We start from the raw sequence: 22,319 nt of genomic DNA on the forward strand, positions 1-22,319 counted from the left end.
AAAAAGAAAAACAGGTGCTGCGTCGCTGACGTAACGCGGCGGCGGTTGTCGCGACAGTCAGCTGCGAAGCGAGAGAGACGGCGATGGAGGACGCTCGCCCGGGGCCTAGCGGATAGCGCGGTAGGCCTTGCAAGTACGCTACGGCCGAGGATGCTCACCAAACGAGAAACGGCGTGCAAAGTGGCGGGAGCAAGGCGTTCGACCGCGAGTGCTGCTTTCCACAGCTGAGAGGATGCAACGTAAAGTCGAAACGTCGTTGGCGCGAGTACGAGCGCACGAAGCCGCAGCTAAACGTCGGAAACGAGCCGAACTGCGAAAGCAGCAACGCGACGATGCGAGACGGCCCATTACTAAGCAGGCATTCGCCTTCACGTGCTACAGGAGTGTAACATGCTGCCGATCTTTTATATTACAGTTTTGGTTACCTTTTCAAGGAGCGTGATCGCTTGCTGGCGTCCGTTACAATTAGTCGTTGAAGTCAAAATGGCTAACGAGTGAAGGGCGCCGAGGAGGAGGTCCACCAGGAGCAAATTGAAACAGCCCTTCTACGGCTCCATATCCACGTCGGCCGTTTGTAACAGGAAATCACCTACGGGCGATCTTGCAGTTTATCACGGGCCTTATCGGGAGCACCTTGCTCTAAGCACAGCAACAACGAAGCGCTTCGACCCGAGCACACTGGCATTGGCACAATCTTGTGAGCAAGGTACGTGACGGCCCTGCTCTCCAGCACGCAGATCGAGTGAGCTTGCAGTGTCGCTGCAGATGTATTCACAAGGAAAACGATGGAAGATTACGGAAAAAAATGATGAAAAGCAATGCTCAGTGAAGAGAAACACCGTGACTGCTGAGGACGCATTGACAGAGGCAGGCCAGCTCGTTCTATTCACTGTATTTCTGCAATGTTAATAAATGTTGGGAGGAAAGTAACGCTAAAGTAATGGATTACTTATCATCCATTACTTTCGCGGGGCCGGAATTGGTAAAGGTAATAAGTAATGGTAATCGGTTATTTATTTATTTCTGTAACGTGTACTAGTCCGGATGCAAGCACGGTTAAATTGGCTAAACAATAAAGTCTCGCGTCTATCGCGACAAATTGTCAGATTGCCTAAAGGCATGGATCGAAGAGAAGCTATTAATATGGCATCAATCGCTGGTCTCCAGCAGCAGCGTAAACTCTCTTAGAAGAATAAAATCAAAGAATATTCCCACAGTTGCAAACGACAGTGTCGAGAGCGTCGGCTGGGATCACCCAGCGTGGAGGGGGGGGATGTGCGATGCTCCGTGGCTGCTAGTGCAGTTCGAGCCAATCCGATGGGCAAACAAGGAGCCGGGATTATGCGCTCGTCAATGCTGCTCTTTCCTAAAGCTTACACTACCGCTGAGCTGCCAATGAAACGCGCCATAGATACGAAACGCTCGGGAGAATCGGACCATCGAGGTCAGCCCACTAAAGCTCAGCGACGAACATGTGCCACATGGCGCTCCTCGTGAAACCAATGCGCGAGACGTGAGCAACGAGGAGACGTACCTGCGTTGAGCGGAGTGCTGGCGTCCATCCTTCGCCAGGTGGGTCACATCTGGCAGCAGCTGCTTATACAAGAAAGCCGTGACGGGACGCACGGAGCGCCGCCGCGCGAAAAGAGGCTCTCTCATACGACAGAAAGTTGACCACTTTGCGCAACCCAAAACGCGGATGGATGTACTTGCCGAGTATCCTCTTCGAAACGAACATTTTCAACTTTCTAGTGCGTCTATTTTCGGCCCTGAAAATCCGTGGTGCGTGTGAAGAAACAAACAAATTCGTAAGACACATTAATGCCATAAAAAGTATCGTTCTTAATATTCTGCGCTTTCGATGCATTTAGCCACCAATATTTGAACCGTCTTTTACTAGTCTGCACGGGAAATTGACCTGTATCCAAAGACTGTCATGCCAAGCATTTATCGCTCGATGGATATAGCGACATTCTGACAGAACAACGTGTCAACATGCCATTTCCACACGGACCGTCTTCCTGGCCTGGATTCGAACAGCACTGCACTGCCCTTTGAATTATCGTAGAGCCTTTTTCATTGATTGCTGCTCGACAATTCTGCATGCATCTGACTCCACGTTAAACCCTCTTATATGCCGATGTACACCGTGTTAGCGCAATATCCAATGCATGTCACCGCTTTGCCACAAGGCTGTAAGGGGACCTCCTGTCAGGTAGCGAACACTATTAGATACTGTCGGCACAGAGTCATAGGCGGCGCCGCATTAACGGGTTCATTCTCGCGCCCTGCAATCTGTTCAAAACGCACGACTAGACCCACCGGTGCAACATGTGCTCCCTCAACCCAGGGCTATAAATGTAGTGTACGGCAGTACCGCTGGATGGCAGCACAGCATCCACGGCTACAAATACTTCTGGGCCCGCCCGGAGCTGCTGTGTCATTCGCTCGCTCGACATGGTATCAGAAGTGGGCGATCTCGCCCGTTCGACACCTTCCCTCCGCCACCGGTCCGCTGCCGGGACGTCCACTTTTTCTACATAGCATGGCCCAGCTGCGTCCACCACCGGCGTTTGACGACCCCAGCTCCACATGGCTACCATGCAGTACGACTCGTTCGCCACCGGACGCCGCTCCGACGGTGCGCTCTGTGGCAGCTTTCGGCGATGAGGGGGAAGGAAAGCGTCGAGTTGTCTTTGTTGGGGATTCCAACATGCATAAAGTAGAACCGGCGATAGCAGAGAGGGTAGGGGCAGACGAACGAGTCCAGGTTAGCGCGCTTCCGGGAAAGCCGATTAGAGAGGTGATAGCGAAGGCCAAGGAACGCATGTGGGACACAATGGAGGAGACACACCTAGTGGTGATAATGGGCGGAGTGATTGACGTACTACACGGACGAGGAGCAGGGATCACAAAGCAAATAGCCAAAGGGGTCACCCACCTGCGGAATGTTTCAAAGGAAGTACAAATCGCGGTGTGCACGGTGCCAGAGGTTGAAAGGCAGGGTTATAAAATTGAAAGGGCAGTTCTTGCAGTAAACAGGGAAATTTGGACTCTAGCTAAAGCAATGAATTTTACGGTCATTGACATCAACCGAGAAGTGCAGCGAGCAGGCCGCGAATGCGCTTTTGTGTTTGACAGGGTACATTTTAGTGAAAGTGTAGCAACACCGGTCGGACGTCGATTCGCGGCACGAGCTGTAGCTTTTTTAGGCGGGCCCCAGGCAATCAGGAAGCAGGATTGAGTATTGAACATAGCGAAACACCAGTAAAGGGCAGAATTAGGCGACCAGGAGTCAGGAAAAGACGCAGAAAGGATAAGAATAGAGAAGGTAAAATTTGCTACATTAACATGCAGGGTGGTCGCAAGCAGGAAAAATGGCTGGAAATTCAAACGCAACTGAATGACGAAGCGATTAGCGTGTACGCCTTGACCGAAACGCCTCTACGAGATTTGGAGCAGCCGCCTGTTATTGACAACTTTGTATGGGAAGGGTGCAACAGAATGACCGGGTCAAGGCGGAGGCGTAGGCGTACTAATTAGGCGAGGTCTGAAGTGGCGAAGGGTAAACGAGACATGTAAAGAGCATTTATGGATTAGTGGTACATGGCAAGGTAAAAAGACGTGGCTGGGAGTAGCTTACCTATGGACAGGTAGTGATAGCAGAGAAAAAAATAAGGAATTGGTCGATTGCATTAGAAGCGATATTAATGAGTTCAGTAACTCGGGCCAGGTGATACTAGTGGGAGATATGAACGCGCACATGGACGATTTAGACGGATATACTGATTACAACGGCTCTCTAGTGCTGGATCTGTGTGATGAACAGAACCTTATAGTAATTAACAGGGAGAATAAGTGTCATGGACAGGTAACGTGGCAATGCGGAAACAGGCAGTCATGTATCGACTACGCCTTAGTCTCAGAAATGGTCTACGAACAACTAGACCAAATGATAATAGACGAAAATGGAAAAAATAGCCTGGGAAGCGATCATAGACGTTTAGCATTAAAGTTTGGGCGAGATACTAGCGCAGAACATGAATCAATAGCCTCAGAATTTCTAAAAATGAATGACGAGCAAATAACAGAGATCGCAAACAACATAGAGAAGAAAATTGAGGCTTTTCCTACAGCAGTCTGGGAATATAAGGAACCGGTGGAGGTTATGCAGCATTAAATAAGGCGGACACGGCAAAACAATTGTTGGATTGGAAAGAGGAAACCACGTAAGTGGTGGAACAAGGAAATTAAAAAAGCTATAGAAGAGCGTAAAGAGGCATCTAGGGTTCATCGAGAAGCCAAAAAGTTGGGATTACAAGAAGAAGAGGTACTCCTTAGATGGAATACAGACCGAGAAAAGAAAAGGGTTGCGAGTGAGCTCGTGCAAGAGAAAATTAAATGCGCAAGTGAACGTTGGGTGCATAACATTCACAAAAGAGACAAAGGCGCCCCAAAAAGATTCTGGAACCATATAAAAGCACTCGGAGCTCCAACTAGAAACTCGCAAACGACTATAAGGGATGAAGACGGTAACATCTATGAAGGCGATGATGCGCTGCGGTACATCACAGACGTTATTAGGGATAACTTCGGCACGAGAAAAAACGCAGTTCAGACAACAGATCCAGCAACAGCAGAGAGGCCAGAGAGATCAAAATTTAGCATAGAAAGCTTTTATTGGAAAAAGGCAGCACAAAATGTCACTAACAACACGGCAGCAGGACCCGATGAAATCCCAATACAGCTAATCAAAAACCTCGGTCCAAAAAGCAAGGCACTGCTGACTAATGCCATAGAGCAAGTGATTAGAACAAAGAAAATTCCCGTTGGCGTGAAAGCAAGATGAATCTCATCTACAAAGGCAAAGGAGATAAGGATAAGACGAGCTCGTACAGGCCAGTTACAGTAACGTCGGTGATATATAGAATGGCAATGCAAGCCATAAAATTAGAACTGTCGAAGTGGGTGGAGGAAAACGGTGTATTGGGGGAACTACAGAATGGGTTCAGGCCAGGCAGACGCTTAGAAGACAATATGACGATATTAGAAGACCAGACGATATTCCAAACGCGTTTCTTTCCAGGTACGCGGAATGGTGTGCGAAATTCCTCTTTGTCATTTACAGTACCAGTCTGCGTGAAGGCGACGTCCCCAGTGATTAGAAACTGGCAAAGGTTATTCCTGTGCACAAATCTGGTACTAAGTTCCACGTTGCTAACTACAGGCCAATTAGTTTGTTGTGTACTGCAACTAAAGTAATGGAACACTTCGTTTTTAAGCACATCGCCTCATTCTTGGAAGACAATAACTTTTTTTCAGAAACTCAACATGGTTTTCGTCGCGGGTTATCTACCGCGACACAGTTAATACACACTTCCAATGATTTCTGCTCAACTCTTGACAAAGTGGGACAAATAGACGCCATTTTTCTGGACTTTGAAAAAGCCTTCGACCGAGTACTGCATTGTGAACTTTTACTAAAACTAAGGCACATCTTGCAAAATCAACAAATTTTGCAGTGGCTTGATTCATACCTATCACACAGGCAACAGTACGTCCAGATATCCACTTCAAGTTCACCCATCGCTCCAGTATTTTCAGGAGTGCCACAGGGCTCAGTCCTTGGGCCACTTCTTTTTCTTATATATTTAAATGACCTCAAGCTTGACTCTGCTGTGCGTGCCCGGTTTTTTGCAGATGACTGCGTAGTTTACCATACAATTCTTGCTGAAGGTGACCAGACTATTCTAAATAACTATTTATGTGCCGTTAGTAATTGGTGCCAAAACTGGACGATGTCATTAAATGTCACGAAGTGCAAACAAATGACCTTAACCCGAAAAAAAGTTCCATTGAAGTATTCTTACACAATTAATAGCGCTTCTCTCGAACCAGTGGAGCAATTTAAGTATCTTGGCGTAACGTTCAGCGCGAATCTCTGTTGGAGCCCCCACATTAAAAATATGGTTTCAGTAGCATCCAAAAGACTATGGCTGATAAGACACCGGTTAAAACATGCAACTACTAAAACAAGGCTGGTAACCTACACTTCACTCGTGCGTCCCTTACTGGAATATGCTGACGTGGTCTGGGATCCGCACACTAAAACGGATATAAAAAGTATTGAGGGGGTTCAGAAAAAGGCACTGCGATTTATATACCATGCCTACGGAAGACAGGTATCGATATCTGATCTACTTAATCGCTCCGGTCTTCCCACCTTGGAATCCCGTCGAAAAATGCACCGTTTGAACATGTTATTTGCCATCATCAATAATCGTACCAAAATAGAATTCAGTACTTATATGCAGTACAACACAACACGACAAACTCGACACAAACACGATAAAACTATTGTAATGCCACAATGCAGAACCAATGCATACAAGCTGTCCTTCTTTCCAAGAACGATAGCAGACTGGAACAAGTTGCCTTACGACGTGGCCACCTTAACATCACCTGATGCATTTTTTTCTGCAATCAGTTCTAATCAGTAAGTTTTGTGTGCTCAGTTTTATCTTTAACTGGTATGCTTCTGGTGCTTTATCCTCGGATTTGAATGTAACGCGTCTATGTCTTGCTTTGTTTATTCCTGATTTGCTGCGCAAAAATTTTGCTGTGTGCCTGTGCGTTCTTTTTTTTTTTCTCTCTTCTCTGTTGTAATTGCCATTCTTGTTGCTCTCCTGATGGACCAAGAGCTTGTTAATCACATGTACCCACTCCTGCCTTGGCTACCAAAAGGCGGCCGGCAGTATTGAATAAAATAAAAAAAAATAAAAAATGTTTGTACTAACTCAGTGCATAGAGATTTCAGTAGCTCAGAAAAGACATTTATGGATAGCATTTCTAGATATTAAAGGAGCTTATGACAACGTAGACAGGGAATTGTTGTGGGGTATTCTTCAATACGAAGGCATAGATGACGATTTCGTGGAGCTGCTGAGGGAGATATATCGAGACAACCAAGTACAAGTGGCATGGGAAGGCCGAAAAGGAAATGAAATGGTGGGAATTCACCAAGGATTGAAGCAAGGATGCCCTCTGTCACCATTGTTGTTCACGCTTTACGTCAAGGGTATAGAAAGACGACTGGAAAACAGCGAATTAGGTTTTGATTTATCCTACATGCGTAATGGACAAATGGTGCAACAGAAGGTCCCCGGACTGATGTACGCAGACGACATTGTGCTACTAGCGGACAATAAAAAAGATTTACAGATACTTGCGAATATCTGTGGGAATGCAGCGACAAATCTAGGCCTTAAGTTTAGCACAGAGAAATCAGGAATTATGATCTTTAATGAACACACGAGTAACTTTGTGGTGTCAACTCAACAGCAAGTAATACCCATAGTGAAGCAATATAAGTACCTCGGCGTACACATACACGAAAGAAAGAATTACTCAAACAACCACCAAGATAATCTGAAAATAAAGGGGAAGCGGAATACAGCAATAATGAAACGCAGAGCACTGTGGGGCCACAATAAGTATGAGGTGGTGCGTGGAATCTGGAGAGGAGTAATGGTGCCAGCGCTAACATTCGCAAATGTCATTATATGCTTAAAATCGGATATATTGGCGGGTTTGGAAGTTAACCAAAGATCAGTAGGCCGGTTGGCTTTGGGAGCCCACGGTAATACCACAAATGAGGCAGTGCAGGGTGACATGGGTTGGGCCTCTTATGAAGTCAGAAAAGCACAGAGCAAAATTAGTTTTGAAGAAAGGCTCAGGAATATGGTTGAAAATAAATGGGCGGCTAAAGTGCACAAGTATCTCTACATGAAAAGCGTAGACACAGAATGGAGGAAGAGGTCAAGGAAGTTGGCAACCAAGTACAGGATAATCGAAACTGCAAATAGACAACCAGGGGTCATCAGAAAGAAAGTGAGAGAAATAGAGACCGTGAATTGGATGCAAAGAATGGAAACGAAAAGGACAATGGAGATTTACAAGAATGAGAAGAAAGAAATTAGAAGGGAAAATCTGTACGATAACACAAAGGGCCTTGCTATTTGAGGCTCGAGCCGGTTGCCTAAGGACGAAAACATATCGGAACAAATATTCGGAACTAGATGAGACATGTGCATGCTGCAGTAAAGATCCAGAAACCACTCAGCACATCCTGATGGAATGCGACGGGATCCACCCAGCGAGAACCGTAGGTAACGTGGAACTCCCAGAAGCGCTTGGTTTCAAAGTGGAAGGAAACAAACAGATCAGCCGTAGAGATCAGCAAGAGACGATTGGAGTACTGGTGGAAAAAAAGCAGGGAAAAGATGGATACGACCTGATCTCCTAAAATCATAGGCAGCGGCACAAGTAAATTTTTTGAAAAAGAAAAATAATAATGAGAGGTATACAAAAATGCTAGATAATGAACATGTATAGTATACCTGATTAAATCAAGCAGGCTAGGTGACTATTTGTCGCCGCCCCGTTTCAAAGGGGATGCCAACAAATCCATCATCATCATCACCACATGAGTTCCTTGGCCTTCGCTATCACCTCTCTAATCGGCTTTCCCGGAAGCGCGCTAACCTGGACTCGTTCGCCTGCATCTACCCTCTCTGTTATTGCCGGTTCTACTTTACGCATGTTGGAATCCCCAACAAAGACTACTCCACGCTTCCCCCTCACCGCCGAAAGCTGCCCCCGAGGCACGGTGCCCCGAGGTCACAATTTCCTCCCCTCTTATCCTTGCCCTTGGCTTTGTTTTCTTCCGCGGCCGCGTCAGTGGTAACCCCTTCGTGGCTATCACTGACGTTTCCGCCACTGCTTCCCGGCGTGGCGGGTTCGGCTGTCTCTGCACTCGCATCGGAGTCAGCTCCGTTCGCGGTGCTCGCCTCGATGCGTTCATCATTGCTTGGCAGAATGGTGGCGCTCAGCTGGATTTCTGCGTTAGCTAGCTTTTCTTCTGCCTCCTTCCTTTGCTTCTGCTCGATTTTAAGTTCCTTTTCTAGCTTTCCAACCCGCTTAGCTAACTTATCGTTGTCTTGCTCTAGGCGGTCTAGCCGCGACCCTAGCACACACATCCTACAGATAAAATCTGCACCATTCGCTTCGCGTGCTGACAAACTGCGTTTCTTCCAGCGCGTAGGAACGCTCGCACCCAGAAATACGCACGCGTGGGTTCCCCCTAGTACCAACCATCATCTCGTACTAACAAGGCGTAGATGTGGCAAAAAAAAAAAACAATTATTATTTACCTACTTTTATCTAAGCGAGAAGACCAAGAAAGTGAAAAGGCATTAACATAATTTATAAAGATTGCTTGGCTAAGCTAACCCTCCTAAAAAAACCAAAAAGCGAATTATAAAATAAAACTTATCTCTTTGGCACGCGCTCCTGCTGCGCTGAAATGGCACCTCAACTCGACACGTCCGCTCCCGTTCACGAGTGAAGCCTGCTTGCAAGCACTGCTGGCACGGTGCCAGCCACCTGGCAGCCCAAAGCTCAACCAAACACACAGCCAATATAACAGTAACCAAGTTTTTTCTACTTCGCTGCTGGCTCAAATTTTCGGCACGGGCGTAATCTTAAACACGTTGTCTTTTTATGTGTTTAAAATTGTTTACACTTGGTTACATGAATATTAGAGAGTTTTAAAATAGGGGCCCCAAAGGGCTGTGCGGGTGTTAGCGTTGGGGCATGCAGAAGTGAAGAGTTTTAGAATAGGGCTTTGCGTTCGCGAATAGCGTCTTGCGCTTGCAGCGCCACTACAGTGTCAAAGAAAAACTATTATAAATATGAAAATGAACTATACCATTTTATGATAAGAAGAGTAATTTTGACTTTCGCAGTAGTGCGTTTAATTATAATAGAGAGATTCTTCTATTAGCAGCAAGCGATTTGTTGCGCTTAATTTTGAGTAACCAACTTTACGTGCCTTCACCAGCCAAGCTAATCCACGTTAGGCCTACGAGCCATAAAATCGACAATCAAATTCGGAATCAGCGACGTCTAACGAATCAATCTTTATTACACACGTTAGTTGAGAGAAAGCGATAACCGCATTCAGTTCTCCTAGCTTACGAACTTCACGCGTTACCACGAATCAAGCTCAATTTGGTACTCGGAGAGCCGTCGCTTCGATGGGTGCCGCCATGCTTGTTGACGCAAAGCTTTTGGGGCAGCGTTTGGGGCACCCGCTAAATCGGTGAAATAGCGTGCCCAACGCAAAACCCAAACGCAGTTTGCGTCTCGCGCATGCGCAGTGGTGTCGACGCTATTTCTTTGGGGCCCCAAAACGTTTGGGGCCCCTATTCTACAACTCTCTATTAGCTCTATATTTGGCTGGTGAAGCTATGCCCCACGAGATGACTGGACCATGCAATCCCGATCAGGCCGTTCACGTGCGTCTACGAAGCTCCTTCATCACAGCCGTATGGAGGGGCTTTAGTTTACGCCTCTGCCTATCCGTCAAAACACCCAGCTCGCCTGTGGTTACCGGAATACCGGACACGATCGGCGCTGCGATAGAACGCTCGCAACGCACGCTGCTTGATCGCTCTCGCTGGGGATCGACGGCCGGGCGGCTAGCGGAGAGGTTGGAGAGCCTTCGCGCGCTGGCTACAAGACAACCGGAAATAGACAACAACATGTCACAACATGACGTAGAGCCAGTGAAGGCGGAGATCAGCCCCGAACACTCGGAAACGAGTTGGGGAGGAAATGCATGGCTAAGGAGGAGGGTAACTTGTAATCGTCCGTAGCTCTCTTAATATGAGACGTTTCACTTAAATTGTGACGCGAATGCTTTACTGTAGCTGTACCCTACGCGTCTACAAAATTTGCCCGAACCGTTTCAGGGACCCTTTAATATGCCGTTTTGGAAGCAGCTGCTTCCAAAACGGCAGCGACGATGCGAGACGATGCGATGCAGCGCGACGATGCGAGACGGCGCATTACCAAGTGTGCAGCAAGCGTTTGCGCTCGCGGATGGTAAAAAAAAGAAAAAAAGCTCTTTTGCCCTCGCCTTGTCGGTTGCGGCAACTGAAGGCGCAGCAGCACGCCATCACTTGTCCCTAAAGGCCGTTTCACATGGTGCGATTTTGCACTGCGATTATCGCACCGGAAGTGCGATTTCCGTCGCATGCGACGAAAATCGCAGTCGCAGGGCCGTTTCTGCGATTTTCGGCTGCGACCAACCGGTTGGTCGCAGAGTCGCAACGTCGCAGCAATCGCTGCGATTTTTCCGTCGAAATTGCGCCGAGAGGTATTTCGCGGTCTGTTTTGGAAAATGGCGGCGGTCGCTCAACGCAACGTTTAGGATACTTTTTTGTCTATAAATATTGGATCAACGAGCCTCGAACAGTGCAACTAATTGAGTGGAGCCTTGGATTACGCAATCGGTACGTAACATCAGCACCGACACGCGAATAGTGCAGATAACAACTCGTAGGTCAGATTCGGTTCTGTGATTTCTACAAGTTTGTTGACACGCTACGTTGCTAATCTGGCGACGCTGTTTTTTAGGTTAGCTTCGGGTGCTGATAGTACGTACTTTTGCGTGATTTTCCGTTATTCACACGCGCTGCGAGTTGGTAAATACTACGAGGTGTCCCTCACGGGAAGGCATGGCCTTCGGATGTCGTCCCAATTTTCTGGTTCTGGAGACAACTCGCGATATACGAAAACGCCACAGTTTTATCGCCGTATGCTTTTACGGACGGAACAATTTAAAGAATATGCAACTACGGACAAATGCTGTGGTCGCGCGTATAGCGTGACCAAATGCTTGGTCACGCTATACGCGCGACCATTTAGTTGCAGTTGGTTGGTTAGGGCTTTCATGCGCATTTTCCCCAATGAATTATCTCATTTCAAGGTTCTGTTACTTCCGCTGCGAGACGCAAAGCGAACGTGCAAACTGGATATCGTAATGAATGTTCTGCAATAGCATATTTCACGCTTTGACTGGGAATAAGCAGTATTGCCAATTTATTTTCGAAGCAATATTTAAACAGTTTTTTTCTAATTTTTCTGATGCATTATTTTTCTCCTGAATAAAAAAACCAATAAACATTCAGTGTGTTGCAGACTTTGTATCCTTACTGCATCTGTATTAACCCTCACATTAAAAGGTAATTGCACATTTCGCTTACTTCAATGCATCGAATTACTTTTGTTTATGCTGGTTGTAACATGGTTCGGAACAAGAGATGGAGGCAATGTTGCTAATGAGTCTGCACTTACATGTATTACTGCATAAACTCGTATAACCATATCCCATCATTACTCAATCGAGCTTGCTCAGTCATATTCACCAAAATTCTACTTATCCGAGCTTGCTCCGACTCATATTCACCAAAATTGTATTTGGCCGAGCTTGATCTGACTAATATTCACAAAGATGCTACTCAGGCAAGCTTGCACCGAGTCATATTCACCAAATATCTACTTAGCCAAGCTTGCTCCGACTTATATTCATCAAAATTCTACTCAGGTGAGCTTGCACTGAGTCATATTCACCAAAAATCTACTTGCCGAGCTTGCTTTGACTCATATTCACTAAAATTATACTTGGATCAGCTTTCCCCGACTACCACATGACAATATTCACTCAAAGTTTACTCAACTGAGCTTGCTATTACTCGTATTCACCAAAATTCGACTCAGTCAGGCTGAAACGAACTCAGACTCACGGTTAGTTCGAAGTCTTAGTGAGCCGACATTTGAGTGAGTTCACCGTGCTATGTATACATTACATTATGTGACCTGTGCGGTGAATAAGCAAACATTGTCTATGAGTATGTGTTGCATCGGGTGAAATAAGGACAACTGTAAACACTGCAGTTAGTTTTCTAGAGTTCAACTGACCGTTGCGTGAAAGCTTCGCCTCATGTTGATTCAAGCAAGTGCATTGGATCTGCATCATATTTTTTGACAATCCTGCTGTCTGTCCTAACCATTACTGGGTGGCCAGCCACATTTTGTACATTTCAACACAAAGTTTAATAAATGACTGTAGTGCAATATATTAAAAAAAAGATTCTTGCATCACTGCACGTATAACAATCAGAACATGACACAAACACATGCACATAAGATGCACACAAACGATAAATACATAAACAGATGAAATCAGCTAGCCACCACCTATTGAAAAAAAAAAAAGGACAGGACTACGTATAACCACTCCCCTTGCCAGGTACATGGGCTATAGGAGAAACACACGTGCAACCTAGCAGTTACCTCGAGGTAGTAGCTATGGACGCTTTTGCATTCGCAGCTGGCCACTCAACCACTCAAGTGTGTTCAGTGTGCACTTGTACTTAGGCACACTTTTTATTGTCTGTATCTCAAAAATTTATTGTGGCTCCTCAAAATTTTGAGAATGTTTGGATTCTGAGGCTTGCAAAGGTAAATATTTTTATTCCATTTTCGTTCAAGGTGAAGGCTCATACAAAAGATTAGAGATATTGTCAGTGCCCCTCACTTTCTCTCAGAACATAAGTGGTCTGTTATTGAGATACTAGCAGCTTTTCAATAGCAAGAAAGGGAATCAGCTTCCCCTGTTTTCAGCATTGGGTTAATGCAGGCACTTCAGGGAGGCATAAAGTTTTGCTATAACAATAGGTTCGGGAATACCAGATTAGACTGTACCTTGACACTTTCCTTGCACTTTCTTATTTTCAAATAACCCAGTTTGAAATGGCTCCAGTTAGCATGCTCTAACATTGGTCTAATATAGGTTAAGAACATGACTAGCTTAACAGACTGGGATGCTGGCTTTCATTTCCAGGAAAGGAATCATAGCACCTGCTCCAGTTGCATATGTTTTTGGTTATCAAGAGTATTCAGGGATATCAGGGTATCAGGGTTATTATTATCAGGGATATCAGGTGTTATCAGGGATAACGTGCTGAAGCAGCTAGAAGCACACGCATGCCATTAGCGGATAGTTTCGATAGCTTCTTACCTTACACTTGCCACCATGAATACAAAATTTTAGCGTTCGATTTTGTTATTAAACAAACAAACGTACTCCTAACAAGGTATTTTAATGTTAGCCGTGTGGCTACGCGGCTGCGCTACGTAATGCAGCATATTAACTTAAGCTTCTTGATACAGATTCACAGCACACTAACAGCGCAAGAAACAGGACGAGAAAATAGACGACGCCCATGTCTGCCAGCATGATACGATTCTACGTACACAAGTGACTGCAGCTCCTAAAAAAAATGTGGTGTCGGCTTTTACTCCTTTCGAAATATTCAGAGAGCACTTGTATGAATAATTACAGCACAGGCGCCGAGACGGACGAGCCAGGCTGGCACTAAGATAAACGTTCACAACACAAACTCCATTGCACGTTCAGTAATTACACACAGATCATTTGCGGCTTTGTTCAGGGGCAGACGTGAGCTTTTGGGTTGGTGCTTGCTGCTAAGTTTTGTGCAAGAATATTGCTAGGAGCAGGAACCACTAATGCGCAATCACGAGCAATACACACACACATCCATTTTTCAGAAGCTGACGTTAATCACGGGTAGCGCGAGGGTCTCTGCGTTGACATGACGACTCCGCCGAATCCCGAATACTGCATATGCGATGACAACAGCTATAGGGGCTTGTTGATAGGTCCTCTTGTAATTTGTTTAACCGCAGGTAGAACGACACAGGCATAAAACACACACGAGACAGCACACAACGCTGAACGACGACCTGCGAACAGCTGTTTACGTCCGCCATTTCTCCTCGTATTGAACTTCACAAACCGCTGTTGCGCACTCCAATACAAACAAAACTTTGAAGCGTTTTTAAATTACAAAACGCACGTATTATTTGATCCTAATAAAGAGAGGTCAATTATATTATAACGCGCACGTCTTTTTCATTACATTAAACGAATTTATGCGGCGTGTGCGACAAAATTTGGCAGCAAGCAACCCTGGGCGTCGCATAATCGCATTGTTGACATCGCACCATGTGAAATGGCCGTTGCGAATTTCGCATCTGCGAAAATCGCAGCTGCGATAATCGCAGTGCAAAATCGCACCATGTGAAACAGCCTTAACACGTTTGATCTGTTTGCGGGTACAGCACTTTCTCGCACAGGTCTGAGTATGGCGGTCGGAACGCGCTGGAAAGAAAAAAATATACAAAAGCGCAACGCGTGCTTCCACGTGACAAGGATTGGCCAATGGGGGAGTGGAGGAGGTTGGGGCGACAGGAGGCGGCAAGGAGGAAACGCCGGAGTGAGCCAACGCCTCCTAAACCTTCAAGGCCTGCACCCAAAAATTTGACGTCACTTCCTGCCGGCAATCGCCGCCGCGTCCTCGCGCCGCCGTGGAAGTAGAGCGGGTAGCAGTGATGCCACGGCTGCTGATTTATCAGTAGATCTACAGATTTTTAAATTTTTCTGCTGATTCAGTGATAAAGCGCTTGAATCTACTGATTTTCTTGCTTTTCTACCGAAACGAAAGTAAAAGCTGCTACCTTTTCAGTACAGAGTTTATATTTTTGTGATGCCACCTAGTGAGCGAAAAAAAAAAAAACGCGGCTGGCTCCGAGGTTAACATACATTCTTGCGTTTCGAGACTCTCAACGTGACGCTACTCTGTCTTTGAGCAAAGTGGGGAAAAGGTGAAGGAAAAGTGGGAAAAATTTGTGAAAGTGGTGGGCTACGGTGGTGCACTACCGTAGCCCACAACTATGAAACCAGAATAATGAAACCAAAACTATCGAACCAGAACCAATGACTCTTTTCATGCGGCGCTTCGAGCGCCTACTCTGTGCTACAGGAGAATAGGACCCCACTTACTTACGTGTTTAGTTTATTTGCGTAAGCTTTAACGGACTCATGTTTTCTTATTTCTGGATCATCATCATCATGATCAACCTATTTTTATGTCCACTGCAGCACGGAGGCCTCTCCCAGCGATCTCTAGTTACCCCTGTCTGGAAGATACTGTCAGGTACTAATGACCATCTGACGCCTTTGAATAGACCATCGAAGGGCTTCATTGTGTTTAAATTCGTGTTTGACAATGGCTCTCTGGATCCCTGGGTTTTTCAAAAGTATCGCCAAGAATCTCGGAGCGCAAGGCTCGTGACTCGGTTGATTCATCGTCGCTCGCCGTCGACGCCGCTCGCCTTCGCAAGGGAAAGCCAGCGCCAGCTGATGAGACAAGGCAGCAGCTGTGCCCATCACACCGTCGCGCCGACTGTCCGGCTCGCAGAGCGTCCTGCAACCTTTGCCGCAAGAGTGGCCACTTCGAGAACGTCTGTCTCAAGAAGAAGCGCGTCAACGTAAAGCACACACAGAAGCCTTCTGCCAGCTCCATCAAGCTACATGCAGTTGCGGGGGAGCACCCGAACGCGAAGTTCGTCGAGGTACTCGTCGATGGGAGCGCACTTTCCTTCAAAGTGGACTCTGGTGCCGAATGTTTTCATACCCAGTACGTTTACCAGCGTCCCCTCGAGGCTTCAAGACCCCGAGAGCGAGTTGAAAGGCACTGTGTCACACACCCCGTGAACGAGGCGCCAACGCCGGATCAAATTCCAAAGCCGACTAATCAGATTCCGAAAATAATCCCACGAAAGCACGGACAATTGGTAAGGGACCCTCTGGTGCGCCAGCGAACGCAGGTTGCTGTCCAAAGACCGAGGCAGGGCCCAGAGTTGTCAAAACACAACAATATATTCTTCACACAAGGCAGTTACACGCACACGTGCACACTTCAGCTAGACATCACAATACAATTCAGATGGGTATTCACAAAACACAGGAAAATAATTCACGACAAGCACTAAGAGTCCAATCGTATTCACCCGTGCTGGTCTTGAGCCGCACGATCTCGGCGTAGCTCAAGGCAAATCTCGAAGAAGGAACTTCTGGAAATGCGGACGTGGATGAACTCGTCGACTAGCTTGCCGGGGAATCCCCTTTTCTGCAGACGGTCAGTCTTCACGTTACTTCTCTTCACCGGCGCGGTCTGAACCCCCTTCTGATTCCCGCACGGCGTTTTTATAGCCTTCACAGGCGTTCTGGAACCTTCTTATCGGAGTGAGTGAGTGAGTGAAAAACATTTATTGTCGCTATGGGCGTCTTGCGCTGGAGTTTGAGGTATATTAGCGGCGCCTGGTGGCGGCAAAAACGTCATCTGGGTAGTACCAGCTTGGATAGTATTGAGCCCTGGTTGTGGCGAAGCACGTTTCTAGCCTGCGTTTTGCGTCGATTCGCATTTTCTGCCCTGTTTTGAGTGCGAAAAGGCTCTTCACTTTTCACAGACCATGGCGACCAGGCTGCGAGCTGGCCGCAGCCTATAGTTTTACGAAAACGGACTCTCCGTGTGCCGTGGGACGTAATGCTGGAAGCAGAAGACATCGGCGACGCCGATCCGGAGAGACCTAGCTCAGCCTCGAAAAAGTGTCACCGTCGTTACTGCTGCGTCGTTGGCTGACATGAACAAGAAGGCCTGAATCCCAACATCAGATTATACCGTTTTCCTTCAAGGCCTCACGCTGCGGAGCGTCGGGCGCGCTGGATAACTGCAGTTCGTCGCGCTGGGTAAGCGAAATGGAAGACCGACATAGCAGCCGGCATGGCTGGTGATTCACGATTCGAGACAATTAACAATTTGACCGGTCCGAAGTGGTGAAGTGACCATGTGTGTGCAAATGACCACAAATGGTCGGGCTGATTCGGTGACAATTCACTACCCCACTACGAGCAGCACAGGTTAGAGAGTTGAATGTGCTCATCCTTGACCTCAGGCCAACACGTTGAGGCAACACAGCAAGGTAGTATAGATTACAGCACATCGATGTTCGAGCGCTGTCATTAAAAGCTACATCAAGCGAGCAGTGCACGAGCGCGCGCTGCAGCGCGATTCGCACGTACGTACGTTACTGCGAGCTTACATGTATTGCATCAGTTATTTATCAATTGCTAGACAGATGGCCGCTACTACAGCGCAGGCATAACTACTTGTCTAGCAGCATGCAGTTAACACAGATTGCAGGAGACCCGCCGTTTCCCGACATACGATCGTGCGCTCGAGCAGTTCGTGCACCGCGGCATGCTGAAAGACCGCTGCCGTCGCGGCGCGTATCGTCGTGCGCTCGAGCAGTTCCGTACACATGTCTGCTTATCGCTGCTGTGAATTCATTTATAGAAAGCATTTCCTCGCGTTTGTGCGCCTGAATCTAGCAGCGTGCAAACCTTACCTGAAGTTCAACTTCGCGCGTGCGTGACTCGCTTCACTTGCGATTGACACCGCGCGAAAACTTCGCCGCTTATTTCTTGAACGGCGTACACGTATTCGGCGTTGCATAATTTCTTGCCTTCACGCAGCATGCCACCCATGGAAAAATCTTCGGCGCCCGATATTCGCTGCAGCCGTGGTACAACACAACCGAAAGTGGCGGGTCCATATTGTAAACGTGCTTCCTGAAGCAGACGACCGAGCTTGGTACTACCCAGTTTCGGATTGAGGGCGCTTTTTATGATGATGATGATGATTTATTGGCATCCCCTTTGAAACGGGGCGGCGACAAATAGTCACCTAGCCTGCTTGATTTAATCAGGTATACTATACATGTTCTTTATCTTGCATTTTTGTATACCTATCATTATTTTTTTTTTCAAAAATTTACCTTGTACCGCTGCCTATGATTTTAAGAGATCAGGTCGCATCCATCTTTTCCCTACTTTTTTTCCACCAGTACTCTAATCGTCTCTTGCTGATCTCTACGGCTGATCTGTTTATGTTTCCTTCCACTTTAAACCCAAGCGCTTCTGGGAGTTGCACGTTACCTACGGTTCTCGCTGGGTGGATCCCGTCGCATTCCATTAGGATGTGCTGAGTGGTCTCTGGATCTTTACTGCAGCATACACATGTCTCATCTAATTCCGAATATTTGTTCCGATATGTTTTCGTCCTTAGGCAACCGGCTCGAGCCTCAAATAGCAAGGCACTGCCCTTTGTGTTATCGTACAGATTTTCCCTTCTAATTTCTTTCTTCTCATTCTTGTAAATCTCCATTGTCCTTTTCGTTTCCATTCTTTGCATCCAATTCACGGTCTCTATTTCTCTCACTTTCTTTCTGATGACCCCTGGTTGTCTATTTACAGTTTCGATTATCCTGTACTTGGTTGCCAACTTCCTTGACCTCTTCCTCCATTCTGTGTCCACGCTTTTCATGTAGAGATACTTGTGCACTTTAGCCGCCCATTTATTTTCATCCATGTTCCTGAGCCTTTCTTCAAAACTAATTTTGCTTTGTGCTTCTCTGACTTCAAAAGAGGCCCAACCCATGTCTCCATGCACTGCCTCATTTGTCGTATTACCGTGTGCTCCCAAAGCCAACCGGCCTACTGATCTTTGGTTAACTTCCAAACCCGCCAATATATCCGATTTTAAGCATATAATGGCATTTGCGAATGTTAGCGCTGGCACCATTACTCCTTTCCAGATTCCACGCACCACCTCATACTTATTGTGGCCCCACAGTGCTCTGTGTTTCATTAATGCTGCATTCCGCTTCCCCTTTATTTTCAGATTATCTTGGTGATTGCTTGAGTAATTCTTTCCTTCGTTTATGTGTACGCCGAGGTACTTATATTGCTTCACTATGGGTATTACTTGCTGTTGAATTGACACCACGAAGTTACTCGTGTGCTCATTAAAGATCATAATCCCTGATTTCTCTGTGCTAAACTTAAGGCCTAGATTTGCCGCTGCGTTCCCACAGATATTCGCAAGTATCTGTAAATCTTTTTTATTGTCCGCTAGTAGCACAATGTCGTCTGCGTACATCAGTCCAGGGATCTTCTGTTGCACCATTTGTCCATTACGCATGTAGGATAAATCAAAACCTAATTCGCTGTTTTCCAGTCGTCTTTCTATGCCCTTGACGTAAAGCGTGAACAACAATGGTGACAGAGGGCATCCTTGCTTCAATCCTTGGTGAATTCCCACCATTTCATTTCCTTTTCGGCCTTCCCATGCCACTTGTACTTGGTTGTCTCGATATATCTCCCTCAGCAGCTCCACGAAATCGTCATCTATGCCTTCGTATTGAAGAATATCCCACAACAATTCCCTGTCTACGTTGTCATAAGCTCCTTTAATATCTAGAAATGCTATCCATAAAGGTCTTTTCTGAGCTACTGAAATCTCTATGCACTGAGTTAGTACAAACATATTGTCTTCTAAGCGTCTGCCTGGCCTGAACCCATTCTGTAGTTCCCCCAATACACCGTTTTCCTCCACCCACTTCGACAGTTCTAATTTTATGGCTTGCATTGCCATTCTATATATCACCGACGTTACTGTAACTGGCCTGTACGAGCTCGTCTTATCCTTATCTCCTTTGCCTTTGTAGATAAGATTCATCTTGCTTTCACGCCATCCAACGGGAATATTCTTTGTTCTAATCACTTGCTCTATGGCATTAGTCAGCAGTGCCTTGCTTTTTGGACCGAGGTTTTTGATTAGCTGTATTGGGATTTCATCGGGTCCTGCTGCCGTGTTGTTAGGGACATTTTCTGCTGCCTTTTTCCAATAAAAGCTTTCTATGCTGAATTTTGATCTCTCAGGCCTCTCTGTTGTTGCTGGATCTGTTGTCTGAACTACGCTTTTTCTCGTATCGAAGTTATGCCTGATAACGTCTGTGATGTACCGCAGCGCATCATCGCCTTCATAGATGTTACCGTCTTCATCCCTTATAGCCGTTTGCGAGTTTCTAGTTGGAGCTCCGAGTGCTTTTATATGGTTCCAGAATAATCCAGCACCACTTTTGCAGCGCCCCCTGGGCAACGCAAGAGCCCCATATACAACGAGAGAGTTTGGGACGAGCCAGAAGGGCCCACCCCGTACAAAGTCTAGGAGGGGTTCCTATTCCGGGACCCCTGTGGCTTTTGCGGCAGCCCGGGCTCGGTCCACCAGGGCACGTTGGTCCTGTATGGTCGAGCAGCCGAGCAGGGCACCCTCCCAGCTCCCTCGGGAAGGATGGGGGGGGGGGGGGGGGTGAGGGAGGTAGGCCGGGTTGTTGGGGCATGCCCATACCATGTGGTAGGTGTCCGCGGACAAGTTCCTACAGTGCGGGCACTCGCCTGAAAAAGCTGAATTAAAATGCTTCAGTACTGCCGGACACAGTACTGTGTTGGTACCGAGGCGCAGGAGCCAGCGCTCCTCTGCCTTCGTGAGGCTTTTACACGGGGGAGGATACCGGCCGTGAAAAGATTGGTAGAAAATAGAAATTTGCCGGAAACTAATAGCCGAATTGAAATCCTGGTCTATATGCGACGGATGAGGCGATGCCCGGTAGTTAATCGCGCGGGCGGTAGCGTCTGCTACCTCATTTCCCTCGATCCCCGCATGTGCTGGGGCCCAGATGACGGTTCGCCGAGTCGGGTAACCCTGGTATTCACATCGGTTAAGAATTTTAAAGGCACGATACGGAATGCGTCCCTGCTCCAGGTTGCGACAGGCTTCCCTAGAGTCGGTGATAATGACTCAGGAAGCTGGATCCGAGGCGGCTAGCGCGATGGCGACTTCCTCCGCGTGTGTTATGTTAGGGGCACGGAAAGTGAGGCCCTGTACTGGTTCGTTTTGGTGGATGACAGCTGCCGTATACCAGCCCCCGTGGTGCGGGCCAGCTGCATCGGTGTAGAATACCCCCGGCCGGGTGCCGTACCGCTCGGAAATAGACGCCGCGCGCGCGAGGCGGCGGCCATCGTGGGCATCCTTGGTCATGTTGCTGGGGAGGGGTCGTACTTGTAGTGCGAAGCGCCAGGCTTCATATCGGAGTCGTGCTCCCGTAGCACGAACAAAGCCTGGGAATCTTCTAGTCAATTCTCGCATCTTCGCCCGCCGCCATCGGAGCGTCGTCGAGGGGGGGGGGGGGGGTGACTCATCCTGTTGGCACGCGCTCGGGCTTCATAATCTCTCGCTCTCTCGCCTCGCCGGGTGAGGTGTCTCGGCACGCGCGCTCTCTCTCTTTTGCTACCGTCGCTTCTAGATTCCGTCGGTCGCGTTGGCTGTTTGAGGCGTATGTGCTCTCCTCTTCTGTTGAAGCTGCCGTGGAGGCGGCGTGCTTCTTTCGCTGGCTTGCGCGACACACGGCGCGCGCTTTGATTACGCGCTCTTTTGTGACACCCTGGTAACAACATCCTGCCGGTCATAGGCACTTACGTCGCTACCCTGTCGTGGCACGCAAGTCCACCAAGCAGCTGCTCTACGTCCTGGCAACCAAGACGGTCTCGCTGCTGGGCTTCCCGGCAATGCAAGCCTTGGGCGTCTGCACGTTTGTCGACCAAGTCTCAGGGAATCCACAGCCCTCGGGTGACTTATGTCTCGATC

At 47.4% G+C, this 22,319-nt stretch overlaps 1 protein-coding gene across 4 annotated transcripts in view; it reads right to left on the reverse strand.

Moving 5' to 3' along the window:
• LOC119437613 (choline transporter-like protein 4) overlaps positions 1 to 22,319 on the reverse strand; it is a 629,795-nt gene that overhangs the window by 493,132 nt on the left and 114,344 nt on the right. The window contains exon 1 of one of the 4 annotated variants that reach the window (XM_049660743.1): positions 1,535 to 1,573. The exons of the other annotated variants lie outside the window; for them this stretch is intronic. Within the exon in view, the coding sequence (XP_049516700.1) occupies positions 1,535 to 1,562 (28 nt within the window). The 5' untranslated portion in view covers positions 1,563 to 1,573. Of the gene's footprint in view, positions 1 to 1,534; positions 1,574 to 22,319 lie in introns of those variants that run through there. 4 annotated transcript variants of the gene reach the window in all.

The sequence above is a fragment of the Dermacentor silvarum genome, chromosome 1 (genome assembly GCF_013339745.2).
Source record: "Dermacentor silvarum isolate Dsil-2018 chromosome 1, BIME_Dsil_1.4, whole genome shotgun sequence".
Lineage (NCBI taxonomy): Eukaryota > Metazoa > Arthropoda > Arachnida > Ixodida > Ixodidae > Dermacentor > Dermacentor silvarum.